Source organism: Halichoerus grypus, chromosome 10 (assembly GCF_964656455.1).
Source record: "Halichoerus grypus chromosome 10, mHalGry1.hap1.1, whole genome shotgun sequence".
Taxonomy (NCBI): Eukaryota; Metazoa; Chordata; class Mammalia; order Carnivora; family Phocidae; genus Halichoerus; species Halichoerus grypus.
Window position 1 is genome coordinate 80,551,984 of NC_135721.1, and position 26,063 is coordinate 80,578,046.

At 37.0% G+C, this 26,063-nt stretch overlaps 1 protein-coding gene across 11 annotated transcripts in view; it reads right to left on the reverse strand.

Annotated features, from left to right (window-relative positions):
- The window catches only part of CCDC138 (coiled-coil domain containing 138), a 142,726-nt gene that overhangs the window by 94,970 nt on the left and 21,693 nt on the right, over nucleotides 1-26,063 (reverse strand). For 10 of the 11 annotated variants that reach the window (XM_078056697.1, XM_078056703.1, XM_078056702.1 and 7 more), the window contains 4 exons: nucleotides 21,329-21,448; nucleotides 9,676-9,753; nucleotides 9,256-9,363; nucleotides 2,925-3,089 (listed from right to left, as the gene is read on the reverse strand). In XM_078056697.1, the coding sequence (XP_077912823.1) occupies nucleotides 2,925-3,089; nucleotides 9,256-9,363; nucleotides 9,676-9,753; nucleotides 21,329-21,448 (471 nt within the window). The remainder of the gene's footprint in view (nucleotides 1-2,924; nucleotides 3,090-9,255; nucleotides 9,364-9,675; nucleotides 9,754-21,328; nucleotides 21,449-26,063) is intronic. The other variant, XM_078056698.1, reaches the window with a different exon arrangement.

Below are 26,063 nucleotides of genomic sequence, written 5' to 3' on the forward strand. Positions count from 1 at the left end.
GACAACAAACTGGTGATTGCCAGAAAGGAGGTGGGTTGGGGAATGGGTGAAATAAATAAAAGGGATTAAGTGGTATAAACTTTCAGTTAGAAAATAAGTAAGTCACAGAGATGAAAACACAGTTTAGGGAATACAGTCAATAATATTGTAATAAAATATGGTGACAGAGGGTGACTACACAAAATGGTGAGCCTGAGTAATGTATAGAACTGTTTGGTCAATATGCTGCACACCTAAAACTAATAACATTGTATGTTAATTATACTTTAAAAAATACGAGCACCTATATAATCTATTTTAACACAAAAAAGAATTTTCTATACACAAAATAGAATTTTCAGATATCTCCCATAAATGCTCAATTCACAAAAAAGTTATTTGAGCTCCTAAAACCTACAAAGGAGAACTGAGGTCATGGAGAGGGAGTTAAGATAATACCCCTGTCTCTGAAAATCTTCCAGCTTAGTACAAAAGAGGAAAAAACGAAAGGAACATAGAGAACTATTACCTAGAGTCTAATTTTGTATAAGAAAAAACCCTGATTTTTAAAAAACCAATCATATTTTATTGTGAAACCCTTCAAAAGTGGAGCCATTAGAGGCAGACCAAGACAGGGATGCTATCTGCTATCACCTCTATTATTTACCTTATTCTGGAAGGACTATGTAAAGCAAACAGAAAAATCCTGTCTTTTATATATATCAACTTGCAAAATTGATGAGAAAATGGAATAAAATATTTAACATTTAAGCAGACAATATTTTCATTAATTCTAAATAATGTGATCACTTAACTAGAAAACACAAGAAAAACATTTTTTTTAAATTATCAGAACTAATGATTTCTGTCCCAGTTGCTAAAAATATAAAAATCTTCCAAATACTATCAAATATCCAATTTTAGAGAATGGAAAAAAAATCATATTCATAATACCAAAAAAAATTCCAAAACTAGTAAAATAAATGAAAAAGGAAACATGTAAAATACACATATATAAAATTATAAACTTCATTTAAGAACATGAAAAACTAATTATATAAAAGGAAGGATGGGAAAACTTATTATAAAGATATCAATTCTTAATCAATCCAGAAATTAAGTGTAGTAACAATAAAACATGAAAAGCCTTTAAAAATTATATTAAAATGAGTATTTTAGAAAATTAAAAATTTCTTGTAAGAATAACAGAAACTTCCTGGCTGTGTATAATCATATATTAAAGTCTGAATTAATCAGAACACTGCAGTAGTAGTACAGGAACATACAGATCAATGGAACAGAGTAGTGACTATAAAAATAGACCCCACCTCATAAATACATTTCATATACAATATATATTTCACATACATTTCAAATCAATGGATAAAATAGGAGTTAATCCACAAGGACAACTTGTTTACCATTTAAAAAATGAAAGTGTATCTCTACTGTATTCCTTACATCAAAATATATCATAGATGAATTAAATATTTTGAAGTTAACCATGAAAAAATAAAAAGCCTGGAAAAAAAAATACAAAGTTAAAGATTTTTCAAATGTTGGGGGCAAGAGAAGTCTATTTTAACACTGATGCAGTGGTAGAAATAAAAGAAAGGATATGAGTTTAACTACATAAAAATGTAAAACTTTTATATAACATAGAATACTACTATGGAATCTACAGGCACAATGAATGGACAAAAAAAAAAATCTTGAAAACGAACAAAGTTGAAGGTCTCACACTTCCTGATTTCAAACTTGCTACAAAGCTACAGTAATTAAAATATTATGGTATTCGCATAAAGAGAGATATACAGACCAATGGGATAGAAAGCCCACAAATAAGACCTCACATACACGGTGAAATGATGTTTGTCAAGGGTGCCAGTATCGCTCAATGGGGAAAAAGATGGTCTCTTCAATAAATGGGGCTGGGAAAACCGGATATCCACATGTGAAAAATGAAGTTAGACCCTTACCCTGTACCAGAGACAAAAAACTGAAAACTAAAAATGAAGCAAAGACTTAAATATAACTAAAACTAAAGTAATTTCTAGAAGCATGACTTGGCTCATGGCCCTTTTACTCCATCTTCAAAGCCAGCAAGCATGGGCTGAGTTTCTGACCTACTTTTCTGCTCCTCTGTCTGGTTAAAAGCTCACAGGATTACTGGGCCCACCCAGACAATCCCGGTCAATCTCTAGTGGAAAGTCACTTCTACCACGGAACATAACATACGGGGATTAGGATATGAACATCTGGAAGGTCATTATTCTGCCAAGCAGAAAAGGCATTTAGAAGAAATATTTTAGGTAAGGATGAAAACTGGAAATAATTTTCTAAAATGGAACCCTGGCCAATATTCAACAATTATGAAATTACTTCTGAAAACATTAAACCAAACAAACAACTTTAGATGTCTACTCCTCAAATTTTTAAATATATTTCTTGTAGAATATAATTGTCAACCTCTAATGACCACATTTACTAACTAGAAATCATGAATATGAATATCCAAATTAATGTCTGTAACTTAAGAAAATGGTCACTTATTTTTGTTAATGAGAAGCCCCTTACAAATAGACTTTTTATCCTTTCATGGCAAAAAAAAAATTAGTTTAGTGGAATTTGAACCCAAAATGATGTGTTTTCAGGACTTATTCATATCACTAATCATTTACGTAAGTAGTATAAAATTATTTTTGCCATTTTTAGAGTAAGTTCTTAATTTGTAGTCTCTATTTTTAAAAGAAATTCCCACTATGTTAAGAAAAGTAAAAGTATGAATTAACCTTAATTAAGTTGGGAACGAATCTTTTTAGAACTATTGGTATGGGCAATTTTCTATCAAAAATACTTTCAATATTTTTTTCTCTTGTAACACATACCACAGGCTTTCCAGTTTTAATCTTCATGAATCATATATATCAAAACAAAAAACAAACCTTTATACACTTCTCCTGAATATCATTTCTCTGAGAAGCAAATTTGAGTAGCGGCTTTTCACCATCCATTCCAGATTCTTCACTTTTTATTTTACTAAGGTGATGATCTGAAATCCAGTCCATGAAGACAGTTAAAACTTCATACACTTGTGCATTAAGTGGTACCTATAGATAAAAAATTATATCAAACATTTATTTCCATTCACAGTCTCATAAAATTTCAAGAGCAAGCTTTAAATTGGAAGATTATAGAATAATTTACCTAAAGGTCACTAAAATATGTACTGAATGAAAAAGCTTCCCCAAAGGAAATTTCATATCAAACATCTCCAATTAACATAAGAAACATGTTAAATGATGGCTAAGAGAAGGAGAGAAAACCCATCTTAAGAAGGAAATTGAGGAATGACTGGGTGGCTCAGTAGGTTAGGCATCCGACTCTTGATATCACCTCAGGTCTTGATTCTCAGATTCGTGAGTTCAAGCCCCACACTGTGCTCCATCCAGAGCGTGGAGGCTACTTAAAAAAAAAAAAAGGAAACTGAGGGATGCTTGAGTGGCTCAGTTCATTAAGTGTCCGCCTTCAGCTCAGGTCATGATCCCAGGGTCCTGGGATCGAGCCCCACACTGGGCTCCCTGCTCAGCGGAGAGCCTACTTCTCCCTCTGTCTTTTTCAACATTTCCTTGGTGATTCAGGGTCTTTTCGGATTCCATACAAATTTTAGGATTGTTTGTCCCAGCACTTTGAAAAATGTCATTGGAATTTGGATCAGGATGGTGTTGAAGGTATAGATTGCTCTGGGTAGCATAGACATTTTAACAATGTTTATTCTTCCGATCCATGAGCATGGAATGTTTTTCCATCTCTTTGTGTCTTCTTCAATTTCTTTCATGAGTGTTCTGTAGTTCCTAGAGTATAGATCCTTTACCTCTTTGGTTAGGTTTATTCTGAGGTATCTTATGGTTTTTGGTGCTATAGTAAATGGAATCATTTCGCTAATTTCTATTTCTACAGTTGCGTTGTTAGTGTATAAGAAAGCAACTGATTTCTGTGCATTGATTTCGTATCCTGCCACATTATTGAATTGCTGTATGAGTTCTAGTAATTTGGGGGTGGAGTCTTTTGGATTTTCCACATAAAGTAACATGTCATCTGCGAAGAGAGAGAGTTTGACTTCTTCTTTGCCAATTTGAATACCTTTTATTTCTTTTTGTTGTCTGATTGTTGTTGCTAGGACTTCTACTACTATGTTGAACAACAATGGCAAGAGTGGGCATCCTTCTCATGTTCCTGATCTTAAGGGAAAAGCTCTCAGCTTTTCCCCATTGAGGATGATATTCACTGTGGGTTTTTCATAGATGGATTTTGTGAACTTGAGGAACGTTCCCTCTATCCCTATACACTGAAGAGTTTTAATCAGGAAAGGATGCTGTATTTTGTCAAATGCTTTTTCTTCATCAATTGAGAGGACCATATGGTTCTTCTCTCTCCTCTTATTAATGTGTTCTATCACATTGATTGATTTGCGAGTGTTGAACCACCCTTGCATCCCGGGGATAAATCCCACTTGGTCGTGGTGGATGATCCTTTTCGTGTATCGTTGGATCCTATTAGCTAGGATTTTGTTGAGGATTTTGGAATCCATATTCATCAGGGATATTGGTCTGAAATTCTCCTTTTTGATGGGGTCTTTGCCTGGTTTGGGGATTAAGGTAATGCTGGCCTCACAGAATGAGTCTGGAAGCTTTCCTTCTGTTTCTATTTTTTGAAACAGCTTTAGGAGAATTGGTATTATTTCTTCTTTGAATGTTTGGTAGAATTCCCCAGGGAATCCATCAGGCCCTGGACTCTTGTTTTTTGGGAGGTTTTTGATCACTGCTTCAATCTCATTAGTGGTTATTGACCTATTCAGGTTGTCAATTTCTTCTTGTATCAGTCCTGGGAGTTTATAGATTTCCAGGAAGGCATCCATTTCTCCCAGGTAGCTTAATTTATTGGCATATAGTTGTTGATAATAATTTCTATTAATTGTTTCTATTTCCTTGGTGTTAGTCGTGAATCTCCCCTTTCATTCATAATTTTATTAATTTGGGTCCTTTCTCTTTTCTTTTGGATAAGTCTGGCCAGTGGTTTATCGACCTTATTAATTCTTTCAAAGAACCAGCTTCTAGTTTCGTTGATCTGATCTACTGTGTTTCTGGTTTCTAATTCACTGATCTCTGCTCTAATCTTAATTATTTCTCTTCTAATGCGTGGCTTAGGCATCGTTTGTTGCTTTTTCTCTAGTTCTTTAAGGTGTAGAGTTAGTTGGTGAATTCGAGATTTTTCTATTTTTTTGAGTGAGGCATGGATGGCTATGTATTTCCCCCTTAGGACCGCCTTTGCAGTATCCCATAGGTTTTGGACTGAAGTGCTTTTGTTCTCATTGGTTTCCATGAATTGTTTAAGTTCTTCTTTGATTTCTTGGTTGACCCAAACATTCTTGAGCAGAGTCGTTTTTAACTTCCAAGTGTTTGAATATCTGCCAATTTTTTTCTTGTGATTGAGTTCCAGTTTAAAAGCATTATGGTCTTTTATGGTCTGAGGAGTAGGGGACCCTATTCCAACCAGTCCCTGGAACTGAGCTGGATATCTACCGAACCACTCTGAACACCCACGAAATCAGCCCGAGATGTACAAAGATAGATCTGGATCTCTATAAACAGAATATCGCAGGTGTTTGGTTTCGAGGTACAAAGCGGGGGGCCGTGATTCTGTGGGCAGATATCAGAGGATAAACGGAAGGGGGAGGGAGCCAAGCCGGTGGGATCCTACACCGCCAGTGAGCAATAGCCTCCCACGTTGTGGACAGGGCACAGACTCACAGACCGGTAGCAGGGGCACAGACTCACAGACCGGTAGCAGCAGGGAAAGGACTTTAGGGCAGCCCCCTGGACTGAAACCAGCGGGGCCCCGCATGCGAACTGGGGGGACCTGGTGGTTTTAGAAGCACAAAGGGCAGAGACATGCCCCGATCTGGAGGCGAGGACTGGGAGCGCTGCTGAGGGGCACACAACCCAGGACGTGAAGTTTAAGGCAGCACACACAGAAACAGAGATAGTGTGGCCTGGAGAGCTCACTGAAGAACAGACTGTGATCTCTCCGTTCTGAGGCAGAGGGTTGGAAACGGTCTCTTCTGCTCTGACTCTCAGAGGAGATGAGGAAAGCCACCAGGGAAACCACTAGAGAACAAAAGCCCCCCAAAAACCGGTTTTCACTGAGCCCATTCCCCGTCATAGGGGGCAGGGCAACTCTACCCAAACAGGGATGCCTGAGTAACAGTGTGGCAGTCCCCTCCCCCAGAAGGCAGGCTGGACGAACAAGAGGCCAGCAAGCCTAACGTCCCTATAAAACAGGTGCATCTTGCTTGGGTTGTGGTCAATAATATGGACTCTATACATTCCCTCAACCACCCATCAACAGAATGACTAGGAGGAGGAACCCCCCAAATAGGAAAGACTCAGAGACTATGACTTATACCACAGATTTACAAATGGATACAGATATAACCAAGATGTCGGAGATGGAATTCAGGCTAGCAATTGTGAAGATGATAGCTAGAATGGAGAAATCGATTAATGGCAACATAAGAGTCTCTAAGGGCAGAAATGAAAGCTGAATTGGCAGAATTTAAAAATGCTATCGAGATCCAAACTAATCTAGATAATCTAACAGCTAGGTTAAGCGAGGCAGAAGAACGAATTAGTGATCTAGAAGACCAATTAATAGACAAGAAGGAAAAAGAGGGGGCCAGGGAAAAATAACTCAAAATCCATGAAAATAGAATCAGAGAAATAAGTGACACCATGAAATGTTCCAATGTCAGAATTATTGGGATCACTCAGGGGGTGGAGAGAGAAAGGACTAGAAGATATATTTGACCAAATCGTAGCTGAGAACTTCCCTAATTTGGGGAATGAAACAAACATTTGTGTCCTAGAGGCAGAGAGGACCCCTCCCAAGATCAAGGAAAACAGGCCAACACCCCAGCATGTAATAGTAAAACTTGCAAATCTTAGAACAAAGGAAACCATCTTAAGGGCAGTTAGGGGGAAGAGATTCCTTATGTACAGAGGGAGGAACATCAGAATAACGTCAGACCTATCCACAGAGACCTGGCAAGCCAGAAAGGCCTGGCAAGACATATTCAGGGTACTAAATGAGAAGAACATGCAGCCAAGAATACTTTATCAGGCAATGCTGTCATTTAGAATGGATGGAGAGATGTAGAGGTTCCAAGACTGGCAGAAACTGAAAGAATATGTGACCACTAAGCTGGCCCTGCAAGAAATATTAAGGGGGGCGTCTATAAAAGGAGAAAGACCCCAAGAGTAATATAGCACAGAAATTTACAGAGACAATCTATAGAAACAAGGACTTCACAGGCAACAAGATGACAATAAATTCATATCTTTCAATAATCACTCTCAACGTGAATGGCCTAAATGCTCCCATAAAACGGCACAGGGTTGCAGATTGCATTAAAAGACAGGACCCATCCATATGCTATCTACAAGAGACTCATTCTGAACCTAAAGATACATCCAGACTGAAAGTGAAGGGATGGAGATCCATCTTCCATGGCAGCGGACCTCAAAAGAAAGCTGGGGTAGCAATTCTTATATCAGACAAATTAGATTTTAAGCTAAAGAATGTAGTTAGAGACACAGAAGGACACTATATCATTCTTAAAGGGTCTATCCAACAAGAAGATCTAACAATTGTAAATATCTATGCCCCCAACCTGGGAGCAGCCATCTACATAAGCCAACTGTTAACCAAAATAAAGAGTCATATTGACAACAATACGTTAATTGTAGGAGACCTCAATAGTCCACTCTCAGCAACAGACAGATCATCTAAGGAGAAAATCAACAAAGAAAAAAGAGCTCTGAATGACACACTGGACCAGATGGACCTCATAAATATATACAGCACATTCCACCCTAAAACAACAGAATACCCATTCTTCTCGAGCACACATGGAACTTTCTCCAGAATAGACCACATACTGGATCACGAATCAGGTCTCAACCGATACCAAAAGATTGAGATTATTCCCTGCATATTCTCTGCACAGCAATCTTTTGTTGAATTTGGTCCTGCGGAGCCATGATATCTTCATCACAGGCCAGCCAGACAGTTAACACCTTCAGAGTCACACTGCCCAATGGTGGCTCCTGATTTTGTAATTGAGATTCCTCCACAGCTATCTTTAAATGATGCTGTCTTCCCACTTCATGAAAAGAACTAGAGGATTTATCAAAATTATTAACAGCCCACAGTGAAATATCACTAGCCACCCGCTGAAAACGTCAAAATGAAAAAGCGTGAAAACACCAAATGTTGGCATAGTTTGGAGTAACCACAACATTCAAACATTGCTAGTAGGAGTATAAAATGGTATAACTGCTTCGGAAAACTGGCAGTTTCACAAAAAGTCAAATATCTATGACCCAGAAATTCCAGTCTTGCTTGTATTTCCAAGGGGAATGAAAACATCTGTCCACTGAAAGCCTTGTACACAAACATTCTTAGCAGCTTTATTCATAATAGACAAAAAGTAGAAATAGCCCAGGTGTCTATTAAAAGAAGAATGGATAAACAAATTGTGATATATTCAAACAGTAGAATACTACTGAGCAATACAGAGGAACAAACTATTGATACACCCAATGTTATGATGAGCAAAATAAGCCTTACCCAGATGAGAGCATACTATACAACCCCACTGACTAAAGTTCTAAAATAGGCAAAATTAATCCATGGTGATAGAAATCAGATTAACAGCTACTTCTTGCAAGGAAGAACTGAGAAGGGACATAAGGGAACTTTCTAGGATGATGGAAATGTTCTATATCTAGTTGCAGGTTACATGAGTATAGGCATTTGTCAAAACTGACTAAGCTATATACTTAATGATCTCTGCATTATATTACTGTATGTAATTTATACCTCAAAGTAAAAAATTCCTTAGGAAAAAATAAATAAAGCCCATTCAGGTATGGATTGCAGTCTTGACAGAAAACACTGAAAGTTTGTGGAATCTTAAAACACAATGAATAATAAAGCTCTTATTAAGCTTAAGGTCTGTGCCTGAAACACTGCTGAAATATTTTGTTTTGCTTTTGTAAATAAAAGCATATTAGAAATATTATACTGATATTTCTCTGTAAAGGAATTATTATGGTGAATCCTTTCATACCAAAATGATGTTTGCCAAAAACAGATTCAAGAACAAAGAGAAAATGTCTTTATTTTCTACTGGAGAAATTTTCAATTGTATCATACCTTGTGAGTTTTTGAGACTGGTACTTTATCTTGTTTTAAACTTTTCATTTCATTAGCAGCATGCGAATTTCCTTTCAATCTCTGTATTGTCATAAACTCATACTTCCTCTGCAACAGTACATATCCATGAATTAAAATACAATTGTATTAAAGGTGGGAAAATCCAAAGGAAATCACTTAAAATTCACTTGTGTCGGGGCACCTGGGTGGCTCAGTCATTAAGCATCTGCCTTCAGCTCAGGTCATGATCCCAGGGTCCTGGGATCCAGTCCTATATCGGGCTCCCTGCTCAGCGGGAGGCCTGCTTCTCCCTCTCCCACTCCCTCTGCTTGTGTTCCCTCTCTCATGTTCTGTCAAATAAATAAATAAAATCTTCAAAAAAAAAAAAAATCCCTTGTGTCAAAAGAGCAGGCAACTTACCTGTAAATTATCTAAACGAGCTTGAACTCTCTTAGCCTGAATCTCCATCTTCTTGTTTTCTTCACTTACTTCATTTAACTAAAGTGAGAAAACATTAAATATTTCAATATAAAACTTAAGCTGATTTCATACTAAAGATTTTGTAAAGATATTATCTAGTCTGTATAACCAAACAATGTAACAAAACAGAGATAGCATTCGTAATTAAAGAAGATCACCACTTATGGTAATTAGACTTATCATGGAAATCATTTTGAAATGTATAAAAATAGTGAATCACTATGATATATACCTGAAACTAATAGGATATTGTATGTCAATTATACTTCAATAAAAAAATATTTTAATTAAAAAAAAATCATAGCTAAAATCATTTATCCCTAAAGTACTAATAGTATCTAAGTTTACTTCATTCTACAAAAAATTTGCAAGTCTCCTGAGATCTTACAAGTATATGTTTTAATGGGAAATGTCTTTTAATTGAACTTTTTATGTATGTACATGAAAGTGTACAAATCATTAAGTATGCAGTGTAATGAATTATTGAAATAGGATTAAATGTATGAATTTGGGAAGAACTGACATGTTTATAAATATTGAGTCTTCATATCTATGAACATAACATAGCCTTCAAATGATTTAGATATATTTATTTTCTTTTAATAATGTTTTGTACTTTTCAGTGTATGTGTTATATATATCTTTCTTTTAAATTTATTCCTGGATAGCTAATGCTTTTTGATGCTATTATCTGTGGGATCTTTCAATAAATAACACTATTTGATTACAGCTGGTATATAAAAATACAACTGATATTTGTATATTGAACTTACATCCAAGGATTGCCTATATTTGCTTTATTCTACTAACTTGTCTGTATATCCATTTGGATACCTGTATATACAGTTACATAATCATGTTATCAGTAGATAATTCTTATTTCTTCCTTTCCAATCCTTATTTTCTATTTTTTTTCCCTATTGCACTGACTAGGACTCTCAGTACAGTGTTCAATAGAAACAGTTAAAAGAGCACCCTTCTTCTGATTTCAGAGGGAAAACAATAACTTAAATATGATTTTGTTGTTGGGTTATTTTTGTAGATACCTTATCAAAATTAAGTTCTCTTTTATTACTAATATCAGGAGTTAGTGCTGAATTTTATTATCAATAGAAATATGATTTTTCTCCATTTATCAGATGTGTTAATTTTCAAATGATAAACCATAATTTTCAAATGATAAACCATAACTTCCAAATGATAAACTTTGTAATTCCTGTACTAAATCCATTTAGCTACATTATTTTTATGTATTGCTAGATTCAATTTGCTAATATTTAAATTTCTTGCAACTATATCCATGCAACTGATTTGAATTTTTCTTTTCTTATAAAAATCTTGACACATTTAGTTTCAAGGTTATGCTGGCCTCATACAACAAGAAGGAGGGTTTTTCTCTCTTTTTCTATTTATATTTAAGGTATATGATGTTTCCTCCTTAAAAGATAGTCGTAAGTCTTACTGCTCCTTCTCTCAAAGTAAAGTGTCTTATTTTTCTCTGATCACTTTAAAAATTTTATCTTTATCTAATGTTTTCAGCAATCTTAAAACAATGTTCCTATGTTTGCTTTTTCTCAACATTTATCCTGTTTAGGCTTAACATAGTTTCTTGAATCTATAAGTTGGCATACTGTTTTTACAAGTTTTGGATAATATGTGGCCATTTCTCTTCAAATATTTTGTTTTTGCCCTATGATCTCTTTTTGAACTCCCATGTTAGAAATTTTAACGAAACATATCTCTTTTATAAATTTGTTTATTCTTTCTCTACTCAATGTTTTTATTTCAAAACTTTTTAGGAAATCATCTTCCAGTTCATTAACCGTGTCTTCTGCTGCATCTCATCTGCTATTAAACCCATTCACTGGAGTTCTGAAATTCAATTAGTGTATTTTTTAGTTTCAGAATTTCATTTTAATTCCTTTTTATAAATTCTGCTTCTCTAATTAAGTTCTCAATCTTTTTTTCTACTTTTTTGAACACATTAATCATTATTTTAAAATCACTACCTACTAGCTCCAATATCTGGATCACTGCCAGGTATATTCACATTGCCTGGGGCATTTTTGTTCTCTTCATATTGAGTTATATGATTCTGTCTTTTTATAATTTTTATTTAAATTCTAGTTAATTAACATACAGTGCAATATTGGTTTCATGAGTAGAATTCAGTGATTCATGTGATTCTGTCTTTTAATATAATGATTAATTTTGTATAGAATGACAAAGAAAATATATAAATTTTGTACACATTTTCTTTCAGAGAGGGCTCATTCTTTCCTTTGCTAGATACTCAAAATGGGAACTGATCGCCTTATTCTAAACAGGAACTAATATCAGTTAAGACCACATTTCAGCTTGAGGAGGATTTCATATATCTCTAATTTGCCTCCTCCTAGGGTGCAACCCTGATTCTTTCAAATGAGAGCCTATGGTATTCACAGGGACTCTCTAGCCTGATGAATCCTGAATATTAATCCTTGACTCCTCAGCTTGGCAAGACTTAATGGGAATTGTTTTATTATTATCATAATAATATTGCAGACTTATTTATGTCCAATGCTACCATAAATTACCATGCAAGTCAGTCACAGAAATAAGTTACCTTTTTATTTAGCAATTTTGAAACACAGTTGAGCTTTGAACCATGCAGGGGTGATGGTCACCAACCCCTGGGCAATAAAATATCCACAAAGAACTTTTGACTCCCCAAAACACTTTACTAGTAGCTTACTGTTGACAAGGAGCTTTAATGATAATATAAACAGCCAATTAACACATATTTTTTAATGTTATATGTATGATACACAATGTTCTTATAATAAAGTAGGCTAGAGAAAACAAAATGTTATTAGGAAAATCATAAGGACAGACATTCCAAGATGGCGGAGGAATAAGAGACTTTAGTTTTGTCTGGTCCCAGGAATTCAGCTAGAGAGCTATCAAATCATTCTGAACTCCTGTGAACTGAACCAGAGCTCTAAGAAAAGAATTGCTGCAATTCTACAAATAGAAAAGCAAGCACTTTCTGCAAGGTAGGAGGTGTGGAGAAGTGAATCCTAAGCAACATATTGGAAGATAAACCGCGAGAGTAGGGAGCTGCAGAAAGCTGGCTACCAGAAAGTAATATAGTAGTACAGCGAAAAATCAGAACTTCTAGAAGTCTGCTCTGGTATATGTCCCTGCCTGAAAGGTACTCAGGTGGCCAGACAGGGAAGAATCCTAGGTGGGACAGTGTGCTCTCAGGATCGCAGGGGTCACAGAAAGAACAGGGGTACCTGAGTGCGTGAGAGTTCCCAGGCATCGGAGCAGGAAAGCCGGCTGCCATGAGCAAGCCCAGAAGTGGGCTTTCAGAACAGTGTTGCCATAAAACACAAACCGCAGAAGGGTTGGGCAACCACTCTCTGAGCAGGGAACCAGCAAATGGCAGAACCGCAGTCAGACAACCCTCCCTCCTGGGAAAGAATGGCGCGGGTGGGCACCACAGGAGTCTGCAGGCTTTGGAGATTCCAAGCGGGGTCACATGACTGAATAGAAATGCTCAGTCATGGGCTAGGTGAGCACAGAGTGCAGATGGAGACCAGGGACACAGGAATGATTGACTGCTTTTCCCCAAGGGCACACTGAGGAGTGGGGGGTGGTGGGGCACGAGCTTTTAGCTCCAGGGCTGGAGATTGGGAGGCCGCCATTTCCATTCTCAATATCTAAAGCCGCGTGTAAAGCCTTCAGGGAACAAAAGCCATATAGAGCAATCCGGGGCCAATTACATAGCCTGACCCCTGGCATGGGGCAATGCAATTCCTCCTGGGGCAAAGACACCTGAGAATCAGTGCAACAGGCCCCTCCCCAAGAAGATCAGCAAGAACATCCAACTAAGACCAACTTTACCAACCACAAAGAACTGCAAAACTCCAGCACTAGAGGAAAACAGTATATAGAATTCATGTTTTTTTCCTCATGATTAGTCTTCCAAATTTACTATTTCTTTTCTCTTTCATTTTCAACCAATTTCTTATTTTGTCAACTCTTTTAAGTTTTTTTAAATTTTCGTTTTTACAGTTATTCTATCCTTTCATTGTATTTAATTTTATTTTTGTATATACATAACTTTTCCTTTTTTTACAATTTTGGGATCTAGTTTTTATTTTTTTTTTTAAAGATTTTACTTATTTATTTGTCAGAGAGGGAGAGAGATGGAAAGAAGCTGAGAAAGAGCACAAGCAGGGGGAGCAGCAAGCAGAGGAGACACAGGATCCTTGCTGAACAAGGAGCCCGATGGGGGACTCGATCCCAGGACTCTGGGATTATGACCTCAGCCGAAGGCAGACGCTTAACCAAGTAAGACACTCAGGTGTTCCGGGATCTAGTCTTCCAACAAACAGACCAAAATACACACAGGATCCAATGAATTGCTCTGTTCTGTTCACCTGTCTGATTATATTCTCTCTCATTTTTTTTATTTTTTATTTTTTCTTAAATTTTTTTGTTTTTTCGGTTCTGGGGCTCTTCTGATTTGCTTAGTGTATATTTATCTGGGGTCACTGTTGACATTTTAGTATTTTGTTCTCTCATTCATCTATTCTTCTCTGGACAGAATTACAAGATGGTAAAACTCATCTCAAAAGAACAAGAGGAAGTTCTGACTGCCAGGGACCTAATCAGTATGGCTATAAGATACTGGAACTAGAGTTCAGAATAACGATTATAAATATACTAGCTGACCTTGAAAAAAGCATAGAAAACACGAGAAAATCCCTATCAGGAGAAATAAAAGAACTAAAATCTAAACAAGTTGAAATCAAAAAGGCTATTAATGAGATGCAATCAAAAATGGAGGCTTTACGGATACCTGGGTGGCTCAGTCAGTTAGCATCTACCTTCGGCTCAGGTCATGATCCCAGGATCCTGGAATCGAGCCCCAAATTGGGTTCCTTGCTCAGCGGGGAGACTGCTTCTCCCTCTGACTGCTGTTCCCCCTGCTTGCGCTGTTGTTCTATCTCTCTATCTCTGACAAATAAATAAATAAAATCTTTAAAAAAAAATGGAGGCTCTAACTGCTATGATGAATGACTCAGAAGAGAGAATTAGTAATATAGAAGACAAAATGATGGAGAATAAAGAAGCTGAGAAAAAGAGGGATAAACAACTAATGGATCACCAGGGGAGAATTCAAGAGATCAGTGATACCATGGAGCAAAACAATATTAGAATTGAAATCACAGAAAAAGGAAAGGGGAGGGGGAAGAAGATATACTTGAGCAAATTATACCTGAGAACTACCCTAATCTGGGAAAGGAAACAGGCAATCAAGTCCAGGAGGCACAGAGAATCCCCCTCAAAATCATGAAAAATAGGTCAACACCTCAAAATAACAGTGAAGCTTGCAAATCTCAGAGAAAAAGAGAAAATCCTGAAAGTAGCTCGGGACAAGAGGTCGGTAACCTACAAGGGTAGAAACATTAGACTGGTAGCAGACCTATCCACAGAGACCTGGAAAGCCAAAAAGGACTGGCAAGACATATTCAGGGTGCCAAATGAGAAAAATATGCAGCCAAGAATAGTTTACCAGCAAGGCTGTCATTCAAAATAGAAGAAGAGATAAAAAGCTTCCAGGGCAAACAGAAACTAAAAGAATTTGTGATCACTAAACCAGCTCTGCAAGAAATATTAAAGGGGATCCTTGAAGCAAAGAGAGAGCCCAAAAGTAACAGACCAGAAAGGACCAAGACAATATACAGAAACAGGTGACTTTATAGGTAATACAGTAGCACTAAATCCAAATCTTTCAATAGTTACTCTGAATGTAAATGGGCTAAATGTCCCAATCAAAAGACACAGGGTATCAGATTGGATAAAAAAGCAAGACCAGGGAGCCTGGGTGGCTCAGTTGGGTGAGCATCTGCCTTCAGTTCAGGTCATCATCCCGGGTCCCTGAGATCAAGCCCCACATCAGGCTCCCCGCTTGGTGGGGAGCCTGCTTCCCCTTCTCCTTCTGCCTGCCACTCCCCCTGCTTGTGCTCTCTCTGTCAAATAAATATAAAATCTTAAAAAAAAAAAAAATTTAAAAAGCAAGACCCATCGATATGCTATCCGCAAGAGACTCATTTTAGACCCAAGGACACCTCCAGCTTGAAAATGAGGGGGTGAAGAACCATTTATTATGCTAATGGACATCAAAAGAAAGCTGGGGTAGCAATCTTTATATCAGACAAATTAGATTTTAAAACAAAGACGGTAATAAAAGATTAAGAGGTACACTATATCAAAATTAAAGGGTCTATCCAACAAGAAGATCTAACAACTGTAAATACTTAATGCTGCTAACTTGGGAACAGCCAAATATATAAACCAGTTAATAACAAAATTAAAGAAACAAATTGATAATAATACAATAATAATTGGGGACATTAGCACTTCACTCATTGCAATGGACAGATCATATAAGCAGCAGATCAACAAGGAAACAAGGGCTTTGAATGACACATTGGACCAGATGGACTTAACAGATATATTCAGATCATTCCATCCTAAAGCAACAGAATACATATTCTTCTCTCTAGTGCACATGGAACATTCCCCAGAATAGATCACATTCGCAGTCACAAATCAGGTCTCAACCAGTATGAAAAGACTGGGATTATTCCCTGCATATTTTTAGACAACAATGCTTTGAAACTTGAACTCAAATCACAAGAGGAAATTTGGAAAGAACTCAAATACATGGAGGTTAAAGAGCATCCTACTAAAGAATGAATGGGTCAACCAGGAAATTAAAGAATTAAAATTCATGGAAACAAATGAAAATGAAAACACAACTGTTCAAAACCTTTGGGAGGCAGCAAAGGTGGTCCTAAGAGGGAAGTACATAGCAATACAAGCCATTCTCAAGAAACAAGAAAAGTCTCAAATACACAATCTAACCCTACACCTAAAGGAACAGGAGAAAGAAAAGCAAAGAAAGCCTAAATGCAGCAGGAGAAGTGAATTAATAACGATTAGAGGGGAAATCAATGAAATAGAAACCAAAAGAATACTAGAACAGAGCAATGAAACTAGGAGCTGATTCTTCAAAAGAATAAACAAAATCGATAAACCCCTGGTCAGATTCATCAAAAAGAAAAGTAAAGGACCCAAATAAATAAAATAGTGAATGAAAGAGGAAAGATCACAACCAACACCAAAGAAACACAAACAATTATAAGAACATAGTATGAGCAACTATATGCCAACAAATTAGACAATCTGGAAGAAATGGATGCATTCCTAGAAATGTATAAACTACCAAAACTGAAACAGGAAGAAATAGAAAACCTGAACAGACCCATAACCAACAAGGAAATTGAGGCAGTAATCAAAAATCTCCCAAAACACAAGCGTCCAAGGCCAGATGGCTTTCCAGGGGAATTCTACCAAACATTTAAAGAAGAATTTATATCTATGCTTCTGAAGCTGTTTCAAAAAATAGAAATGGAAGGAATACTTCCAAGCTCGTTCTGAGGCCAGCATTACCCTGATCCCAAAACCAAAGACCCCACCAAAAAGAATTACAGGCCAATATCCCTGATGAACATGGATGCCAAAATTCCCCCAAGGTAACAGCCAACAAGGTCCAACAGTACATTAAATGCTGGGCATGGAGCCTACTTAAAAAATAATTAAACCAAAGCTGGCGGCATCACAATTCCAGACTTCAAGCTCTATTACAACAAAGCTGTCATCATCAAGACAGTATGGTACTGGCACAAAAACAGACACATAGATCAATGGAACAGACTAGAGAGCCCAGAAATGGACCCTCAACTCTATGGTCAACTAATCTTTGACAAAGCAGGAAAGAATATCCAATGGAGAAAAGACAGTCTCTTCAACAAATGGTGTTGGGAATATTGGACAGCCACATGCAGAAGAATGAAACTGAACCACTTTCTTACAGCTTACACAAAAATAAACTCAAAATGGATGAAAGACCTAAAAATGTAAGACAGGAATCCATCAAAATCCTAGGGGAGAACACAGGCAATAACCTCTTCGACCTTGGCCGCAGCAACTTCTTGCTAGACACATCTCCAAAGGCAAGGGAAACAAAGGAAAAATGAACTACTGGAATTTCATAAAAATAAAAAACCTTTGCACAGCAAAGGAAATAGTCAACAAAACCAAAAGACAACTGACAGAATGGGAGAAGATATTTGCAAATGGCATATCAGATAAAGGGCTAGTATCCAAGATCTAGAAAGAATTTATCAAACTCAACACCCAAAAAACAAATAATCCAGTCAAGAAATGGGCAGAAGACATGAACAGACATTTCTCCAAAGATGACATATAAATGGCCATCAGACACATGAAAAAATGGCTCAACATTACTCGGCATCAGGGAAATACAAATCAAAATCACAATGAGATACCAACCCATGCCAGTCAGAATGGCTAAAATGAACAAGTCAGGAAACAACAGATATTGGTGAGGATGCAGAGAAAGGGGAACCCTCTTCACTGCTGGTGGGAATGCAAGCTGGTGCAGTCACTCTGGAAAACAGTATGGAGGTTCCTCAAAAAGTTAAAAATAGAGCTACCCTACCACCCAGCAATTGCACCACCAGGTATTTACCCCAAAGATACAAAATGTAGTGATCTGAAGGGGCACCTGCACCCCAATGTTTATAGCAGCAAATGTCCACAATAGGCAAACTATGGAAATAGCCCAGATGTCCACTGACAGATGACTGGATAAAGAAGATGTGGTATAATGGAATATTATGCAGCCATCAGAAAGGATGAAATCTTATCATTTACACTGACGTGGATGGAACTGGAGGGTATTATGCTGAGTGAATAAGTTAATCAGAAAAAGACAATTATCATATGATCTCACTCATATGTAATTTAAGAAACAAAACAGAGGATCATAGTAGAAGAAGGGAAAAATAAAACAAGATGAAATCTGAGAGGGAGACAAACGATAAGAGACTCTTAATCATGGGAAACTGAGGGCTGCTGGAGGGGGACGGGTGGGGCGATGAGGTAACTGGGTGATAGACATTAAAGAAGGCACATGATACAAGGAGCACTGGGTATTATATGAGACTGATGAATCACTGAACTCTACCTCTGAAACTAATAATATGTGAATTAAATGAATTTAAATTTTAAAAAAGAGAGAGAGGAAAGAAAAAAAAAAAAAGAAAAATGAACATCAAAAAAAGAAAAAAAATGAAGACAGGTGGATTCCGAGGAGGGGAGGAGGAAGGGAACAAAGTGACCCAAATCAGCAGAAAATACCCTTGAGAAGCGATGGGAAAATCCAATTCCCAGCTGGATCTTTGTCATATCCAGGATTACTATAGGAGAATAATTTTCCTGAATGTAATGAGAAAAAAATAATAATAAAAGATGGTAGACTCTGACATGAAAAAGAAAATCATAAGGAAGAGAGAATACATTTATAATACTGTACCACATCTATCAAAAAAAAAAAATTTCATATAAGTGGAACACAGTTCAAACCCATGGTGTTTAAGGGTCAACTGTATATATACATCATTCATCATGCCAAAAGTTGGCCAACTACAGCCCATGGACCAAATCTGAACACTGTTTACTGTTATAAATAACATCTTATTAGAATACAGCCATGCTCATTCACTTACTTATTGCCTGTAGCTACTTTTGCATTATGTCAGAGTTGAGTCATGACAGACTGCATGGCTCACAGAGCCCAAAATATTTACTATTTCATCCTTAAAGAAAAAAATTGCTGACTCCTCATCTACACTAAACAGAGTAACCATAAAAAAACATTCTCCCAGCTGGTACCAAAGAATTTCTCCCAAGCTCTTTCAGTTTGGTCACACTAGATCAAAAATCCAATTATCAATAGGTCAGTCATGTAATAATTCACATATCCACTCCACTCACCACACACCCATACAAACACATACAAAATTATTAACAAATATATAACCTTAAGAGATAGGTATGGGCAACAATGTTCTTTGGCTAGCAGTTAAAGAAACCCTTCTCAAAAAAAGAGTGCTATGGGGCGCCTGGGTGGCTCAGTCATTAAGCCTCTGTCTTTGGCTTAGGTTGTGATCCTGGGTTCCTGGGATTGAGCCCCGCATCGGGCTCCCCGCTTGGCAGGAGGCCTGCTTCTCCCTCTCCTACTCCCCCTGCTTGTGTTCCTTCTCTCGCTGTGTCTCTCTCTTGTCAAATAAAATCTTTAAAAAAAAAAAAAAAAAAAGAGTGCTAGAGTTGTATGGTGACAGATAGTACCTACACTTGTGCTGAGCACAGTATACCATATAACATTGTCAAATCATTATTGTACATCTGAAACTAATATAATGTTTTGTGTCAACCAACTGTACTTCAATTAAAAAGAGAGAGGGGGCGTCTGGTGGCTCAGTTGGTTAAGCAACTGCCTTCAGCTCAGGTCATGATCCCAGGGTCCTGGGATCGAGTTCCACATCAGGCTCCCTGCTCAGTGGGGAGTCTGCTCCTCCCTCTCCCTCTGTCCCTCCCCTGGCTTGTGCTCTCTCCTCTCTTGCTCACTCTCTTTCTCAAATAAATAAATAAAATCTTAAAAAAAAAAGAGAGCGAGAGCACACTAGATTGAGAGTGTGATGGGGAAAAGTAATCTCTCCAGGGATAAAGCAGGCTTCCAGACAACAGTAAGTGAAGGCCATCCATACTCCTACTGTGGGAGGCCATAAATGAATTCAGGGAAGCCAAAGAACTTAGATCAAATGAGAAATGTTGTAGCTAGTTGTCACTGCCAATGAGAAAGGCTGTAACAAGCAGTGACTACAGAACATCAAAAACAGAAACTAAAAACATATAGCTACCTAAAGAATTCCAGGATGCATATTATCTCTGAGAGTCTGAGCTTAGTTACATTTTAGAATCCATGAAGTTCCAGCCCAAAGCTTTCATTTTTGAAGTGACTGGGTTTACCCCAATTTCTGCTCATCTACTTCTCCTTACACAAATACAAACATAATCATTCTCCTGTCTTTCTTGAACTATTCTTTCTCATCTTTCAGTCAAAAACTGGCAAAAGTTAAAAAAAAAAAAAAAAGGATACACAACTCCTATTAAGCAGTAACCTAGATTACATCACTTATGTAATCACAGTACGATATGATAGCCCTCTGTATGACAGCACTCTGTATTCACGCTAGTACAGTGCCTAGCATATAATAGATGTCCAGAAAATAAACGAATGTTAAATAAGCAGTGGTGTAAAACAGCAGTTAAAAGAAGTATTAGCTAAAATCAATGCGTAAAAATCTCCACATTATCATGTTGTTGTTTTTTTTTTTTGCTCATTTAAATCTAGTAATTTAGTAATTGCTCTTATATTTTAAAAACTCTAAACTGCAAAAACATCTTCTCAGCTGGATGCTAAAACAGATGATGAGAGATCAAAAGCTTAAGAATACCATATTTATATTTGGAAGTATTATAGGAAATAAAGTTAATCAAAATTTTCTCTAGCTAGAATATATTCTAAGACTTTGATATATAATTTGTTAAATATAGATGATAGGTTTTAAAAATCTTATAATCTAGTATTTATTAAAATAGGTCTTACCTGCTTTTTTAAGTTATCATTCAATTCTTTCAATGCATCGAAAGAGGACCTTAGCCTCTTGCTTTCTTTATTTCTTTCCTTAAGAACTTCAGTTAAATGCTCAACTTCTGCATCGTGTTGCTAGAAGGGAAAAAAAATCTGATCTAAAAATTAGGTAAGGATTCCATCCTTGAATCAGGACTTTAATCAGTACATTTAAGCATACATGACTAATACTGCAAATAGTTTATAAAAACTGTATCATCAACCAACATAATAACTAAGCATTAAAAGCATTTGTTAAGTTCCTTAAAAAACTATTTTCTGCAGGTGCTCAAAAAGATCCACTGAACGCACTGAAATAATTTCTTTCATATCATGGAATGATAAAACAATGAAGGGTTCCTGATCTTCTTCAAGAGACTAGTTAGTTATTCACAGCTTTATAAATTAAAATTTAAGATTTAAGTTACCCTTGAAAATAAACAGTCATAGATAGAACTAATTTCTTGTTCTCATTAAGTAGCTAAAATTGTTTACATCTCAAAAAATTTAAAAACATAATTAAATTTCTGAGTGTCAAACTATTTGACTCTCCTTAATCAGTTTTATAAATAATTCAAATCATGTAACTCTCTAATTACATTTAAATGAGGTAACACATTTTGATTTAAAGTGCAAATATGTATAGTTTATTTCACATTTTATTCTCAATTTATAATGTATTAAAACAAACAAGTTTCTATAGGAAATCAAGAAACTGAATTAATTTCTTTCTTCCAAGTAATCATATAGGTACCATTAAAATAAGGCTGTTATCTTTACACTTAGTAAGAATAACAGACAAATCTCAAGAGAAAAAAATTCAAGAATAAATCAAGGAGGAAAACCTCTTGAGAATCCAAGCATTTCTTTTTCTGCCCTTTTTAAAAATCCAATCATGTGAAAACATTAGCTTTATGTAATTTTATTATTACATTAAATGATTCTTTAAATAACTTAGTATATAGTCACAAATATGGTTATTTCAAACATTAGGTTAATATTCTCTTTCTCCAAATTCTTCCAAATCCAAAGATACTAAAAATATAGGATATGAGTTCCATTTCCAGAATGGCAAAATAAGCCCACTACACTCTAGTTCTGTTACTGATTACAACTAAAAATCTTAGACAAAACACAAAAAGTGACTACCTTAAGGACTGTAAAAAGTAAACAGAAGCAGGGAGTTGTAAAAAGGAGTGAAAATGTGGAGAAGCAACCCTCAAGAGGGTGAAGTTTCCAGGGTTTTTGTTTTTTCTTTTCTCTAGTAGTCTTGCCCCAACACAGGCCTCTGGCTATTGAAGTGCAGCTGAAGTACAGGCTGCTAAAACTCTGAGAGAAACTCCACCTTTCCACCCAGGGAAGCCAGGAAAACGGCCACTGTGAGCCAAGGAATGTGGGGAGTATCTCAGAGAAGAGAAGATAGACTCAGAAAGAACATGTTTTCATTCTGGTGTACATAAACTCGTAGAAATCTGGCCAAACCCTAAGCCGCCTAAGCACAGCACAGACAAAAGCAGCAGAGCAAACATGGAGAGATCAGAGCTCAGTTTAAAAATACTACCCAAGTCTCAGACTAACCCCCAAATTCTGTAAGCATGGGAAAGACACAGAGCACCATAATACAGGTCTTGAGAACTGAACTAAGATTCATGTCACTGCCTGAGTATCAGACTAACCTAAGTGGCACATGCACAAGACATCTATGAAGCAACATCATAAAAGCTCTGAAAACTGAACTGAGGTGAGAAAGAATTTTGGCCTATACCTAATTAGGATGGAGTAGGGAAAATGGAGTAGGAAGATCCTGAGCTCACCTCTTCCTGTGAACACACCAAGGCTGCAACTAATAGAGAACAACCCCCTCTGAGAATAACCTGAAGGCTAGCAGAACAGCTCTTCCACAGGTAAAGATACAAAGAAACAGGGACATCAAGAAGGATGGGAGAGGCAGAAATACAATCTGGTCAGGAAACAAACCCTGGCACAGCAACCCACAAGCAGGAGGGATAGCACAGATATGGAGGTCCTAAGGAGTGTTGGGGTTCAAGCCCCATATGAGGCATACTCCCACCCTTGCCCTGGGGATCTGCACTAGGAAGAGAAGTCCCCATAACATCTGGCTTTGAAACTCAGCAGGGCATAAATCCAGGAGCATTGAAAAATCAGTATGACTTAATTCCTGGAGAGCTGCAAGCTAGTAAGAAACCAAAACTCCACAATCTCACTCACTTCAAGATCCACCATACAGGCAGCAGTGTGAAAAGTGCCTGCACCATATATAAGGGATATCTACTAATTTTAGCATGTGTGCCAGAGAAGCAGGGATCTACAGGAAATTTCTCTAGGAGAAAAAGCCATGGGGTGCCATTTTGGGGCCCTCTTTCAGCCTAGCTGTTCCAATGCCAGCGGGTGCCAGTTTTAACACTCTCCATCTACCTTGCTAGCACTGCTCACCTCACTCTGGCATTCCCCTGCAGATCCACCCCACCCTTCCCACCTAACCAAGCAGGCAACTCTCCTGACCCACTACACCTGGCAGGCAATCTCAGCAGCACCCACCCTGACACACCCAGTGGGCATCCTTAGTCAGGATGGGCAACCGTTCAAAGAAACTTTTGTCCCAGGGAGGGGGAGCCAGCATCACAAGTCACCCCACAGGCAGCAGTCATAGGAGGGACTCTCAGCCAGCATGCTGACCAGTCCCAACCACCAATGCACCTGCAGTAGTCATGGCCAGGCACTGTAGCCAGATGCTGGCCCAGGGCACAGTCCCGTTCTCAACTGTACCAGCAGGAATTGTACCCCAATCACAAGTGGAGGACACACACAGGGGACAGCCCTGGAGTACCTGGTTTTGGTGACCAGGGGATTGTACTTTTGGGCCCCACATATCACCTTCTACTGAAGGCCCATACTTTCAATGCAAGGAGACGTAACTGTTTTACCTAATACACAAAAACAGAGAGTCAGACAAAATGAGAAGACTGAGGAATATGTTATGAACAAAAGAACGAGAAAAAAATCTCAGGAAAAGAACTAAATGAAACAGAGATAAACAATCGACCTGATAAAGAATTCAAAGTAATGGTCATAAAGTTATTCTACTTTGGGGAGAAAAATGGATGAATTCAGTGAGAACCTCAACAGAGACAGGATTTATAAAAAAAGACAGAAAATATAAAAAAAAATATAAATAAAGGATGAAGAATATAATAACTGAACTAAAAAATACACTAAAGATAATTAACAGCAGATTAGAGGATGCAGAAGAACAGAGATCAGCAATCTAGAAGACAGGGTAGTGGAAATCATCCAAATTGAACAGCAAAGAGTATGAAAATAGGTTAAGGGACCTCTAGAACAACATCAGGTATACTAACAACTGCATTATAAGGGTACATAAGGAGAAGAGAGAAAGAAATAGGTAGAAAAATTATTTGAAGAACAGTTAAAAACTACTCTAACCTGGAGAAGGAAACAGACATCCAGGTCCAGGAAGTACAGAGAGCCCCAAACAAGATGAACCCAAAGAGGTCCATAGGAAGAATCATAATAATTAACATATCAAAAATTAAAGTTAAAAAGATAATCTTAAAAGAAGCAAGAAAAAAGCAACTAGTTACATGAAAGGGAACACTTAGGGGCACCTAAGTGGCTCAGTCGGTTGGGCGTCCGACTCTTGATTTCAGCCCAGGTCATGAATTCAGGGTCGTGGGATCAAGCCCCATGTTGGGCTCCGGACTCAGCAGGGAGTCTGCTTGAGATTCTCTCTTCCTCTCCCTCTGCTCCTCCCCCAAAGCATGTGCGTACACATTCTCTCTTAAATAAATAAATAAATAAACAAGAAAGGGAACACTTATAAGACTATCAGTTGATTTTTCACAGGCTGGAAGGGAGTGGCATGACATATTCAAAGTGCTTAAATTAAAAAAACCTTCACGGTTGTAAACAAGAATACCCTACCCCACAAGGTTATTACTAAGATTATTATAAGACTATCACTCAGAACTGAAGAAGAGATAGGGTTTCCAAAACAAACAAAAGTTAAAGGAGTTCATCACCACTAAACAAACCCCACAAGAAATGTTAAAGGAATTTCCTTAAATGGAAATAAAGGAGCCATAACTAGAAGTAAAAAAAATTATTAAAACATTTCACTGGGAAAAGTAAACATATAATAAAGGTAGTGTATCAGTTATAAAGCTAGTATGAAGGTAAAAAATAAAAGTATTAAAATCAACTATAGTTATAATATTTAGTTAAAGGATACACAAAATTAAAATGTCAAATACATAAAATGTGGATGGGAGGGAGTAAAATGTATTGCTTTTAGAATGTGTTCAAATCTAAGTAACTATCAATTTAAATTAGAGTGCTATATACATAGGGTGTTATATTTGAACCTCATGATAACTACCAACCAAAAACCTATAATAGATATACAAAAAATAAAGAGAAAGGAAGCCAAATATAACACTAAGGAAAGTTATCCAACTACAAAGGAAGAGAATAAGAGAATAAAGGTAGAGAGAAACACTATAAAAACAAACAGAAAACAACAAAATTGCAATAAGTACATACCTGTAAATGGACTCAATGCTCCAACAAAAAGACAAGGTGAGTGAATGGATTAAAAAACAAAACCCAGTCAAGAGACTAACATCAGACCTAAAGACACGTACAGACAAAGTGAAGAGATGTAAAAAGATAT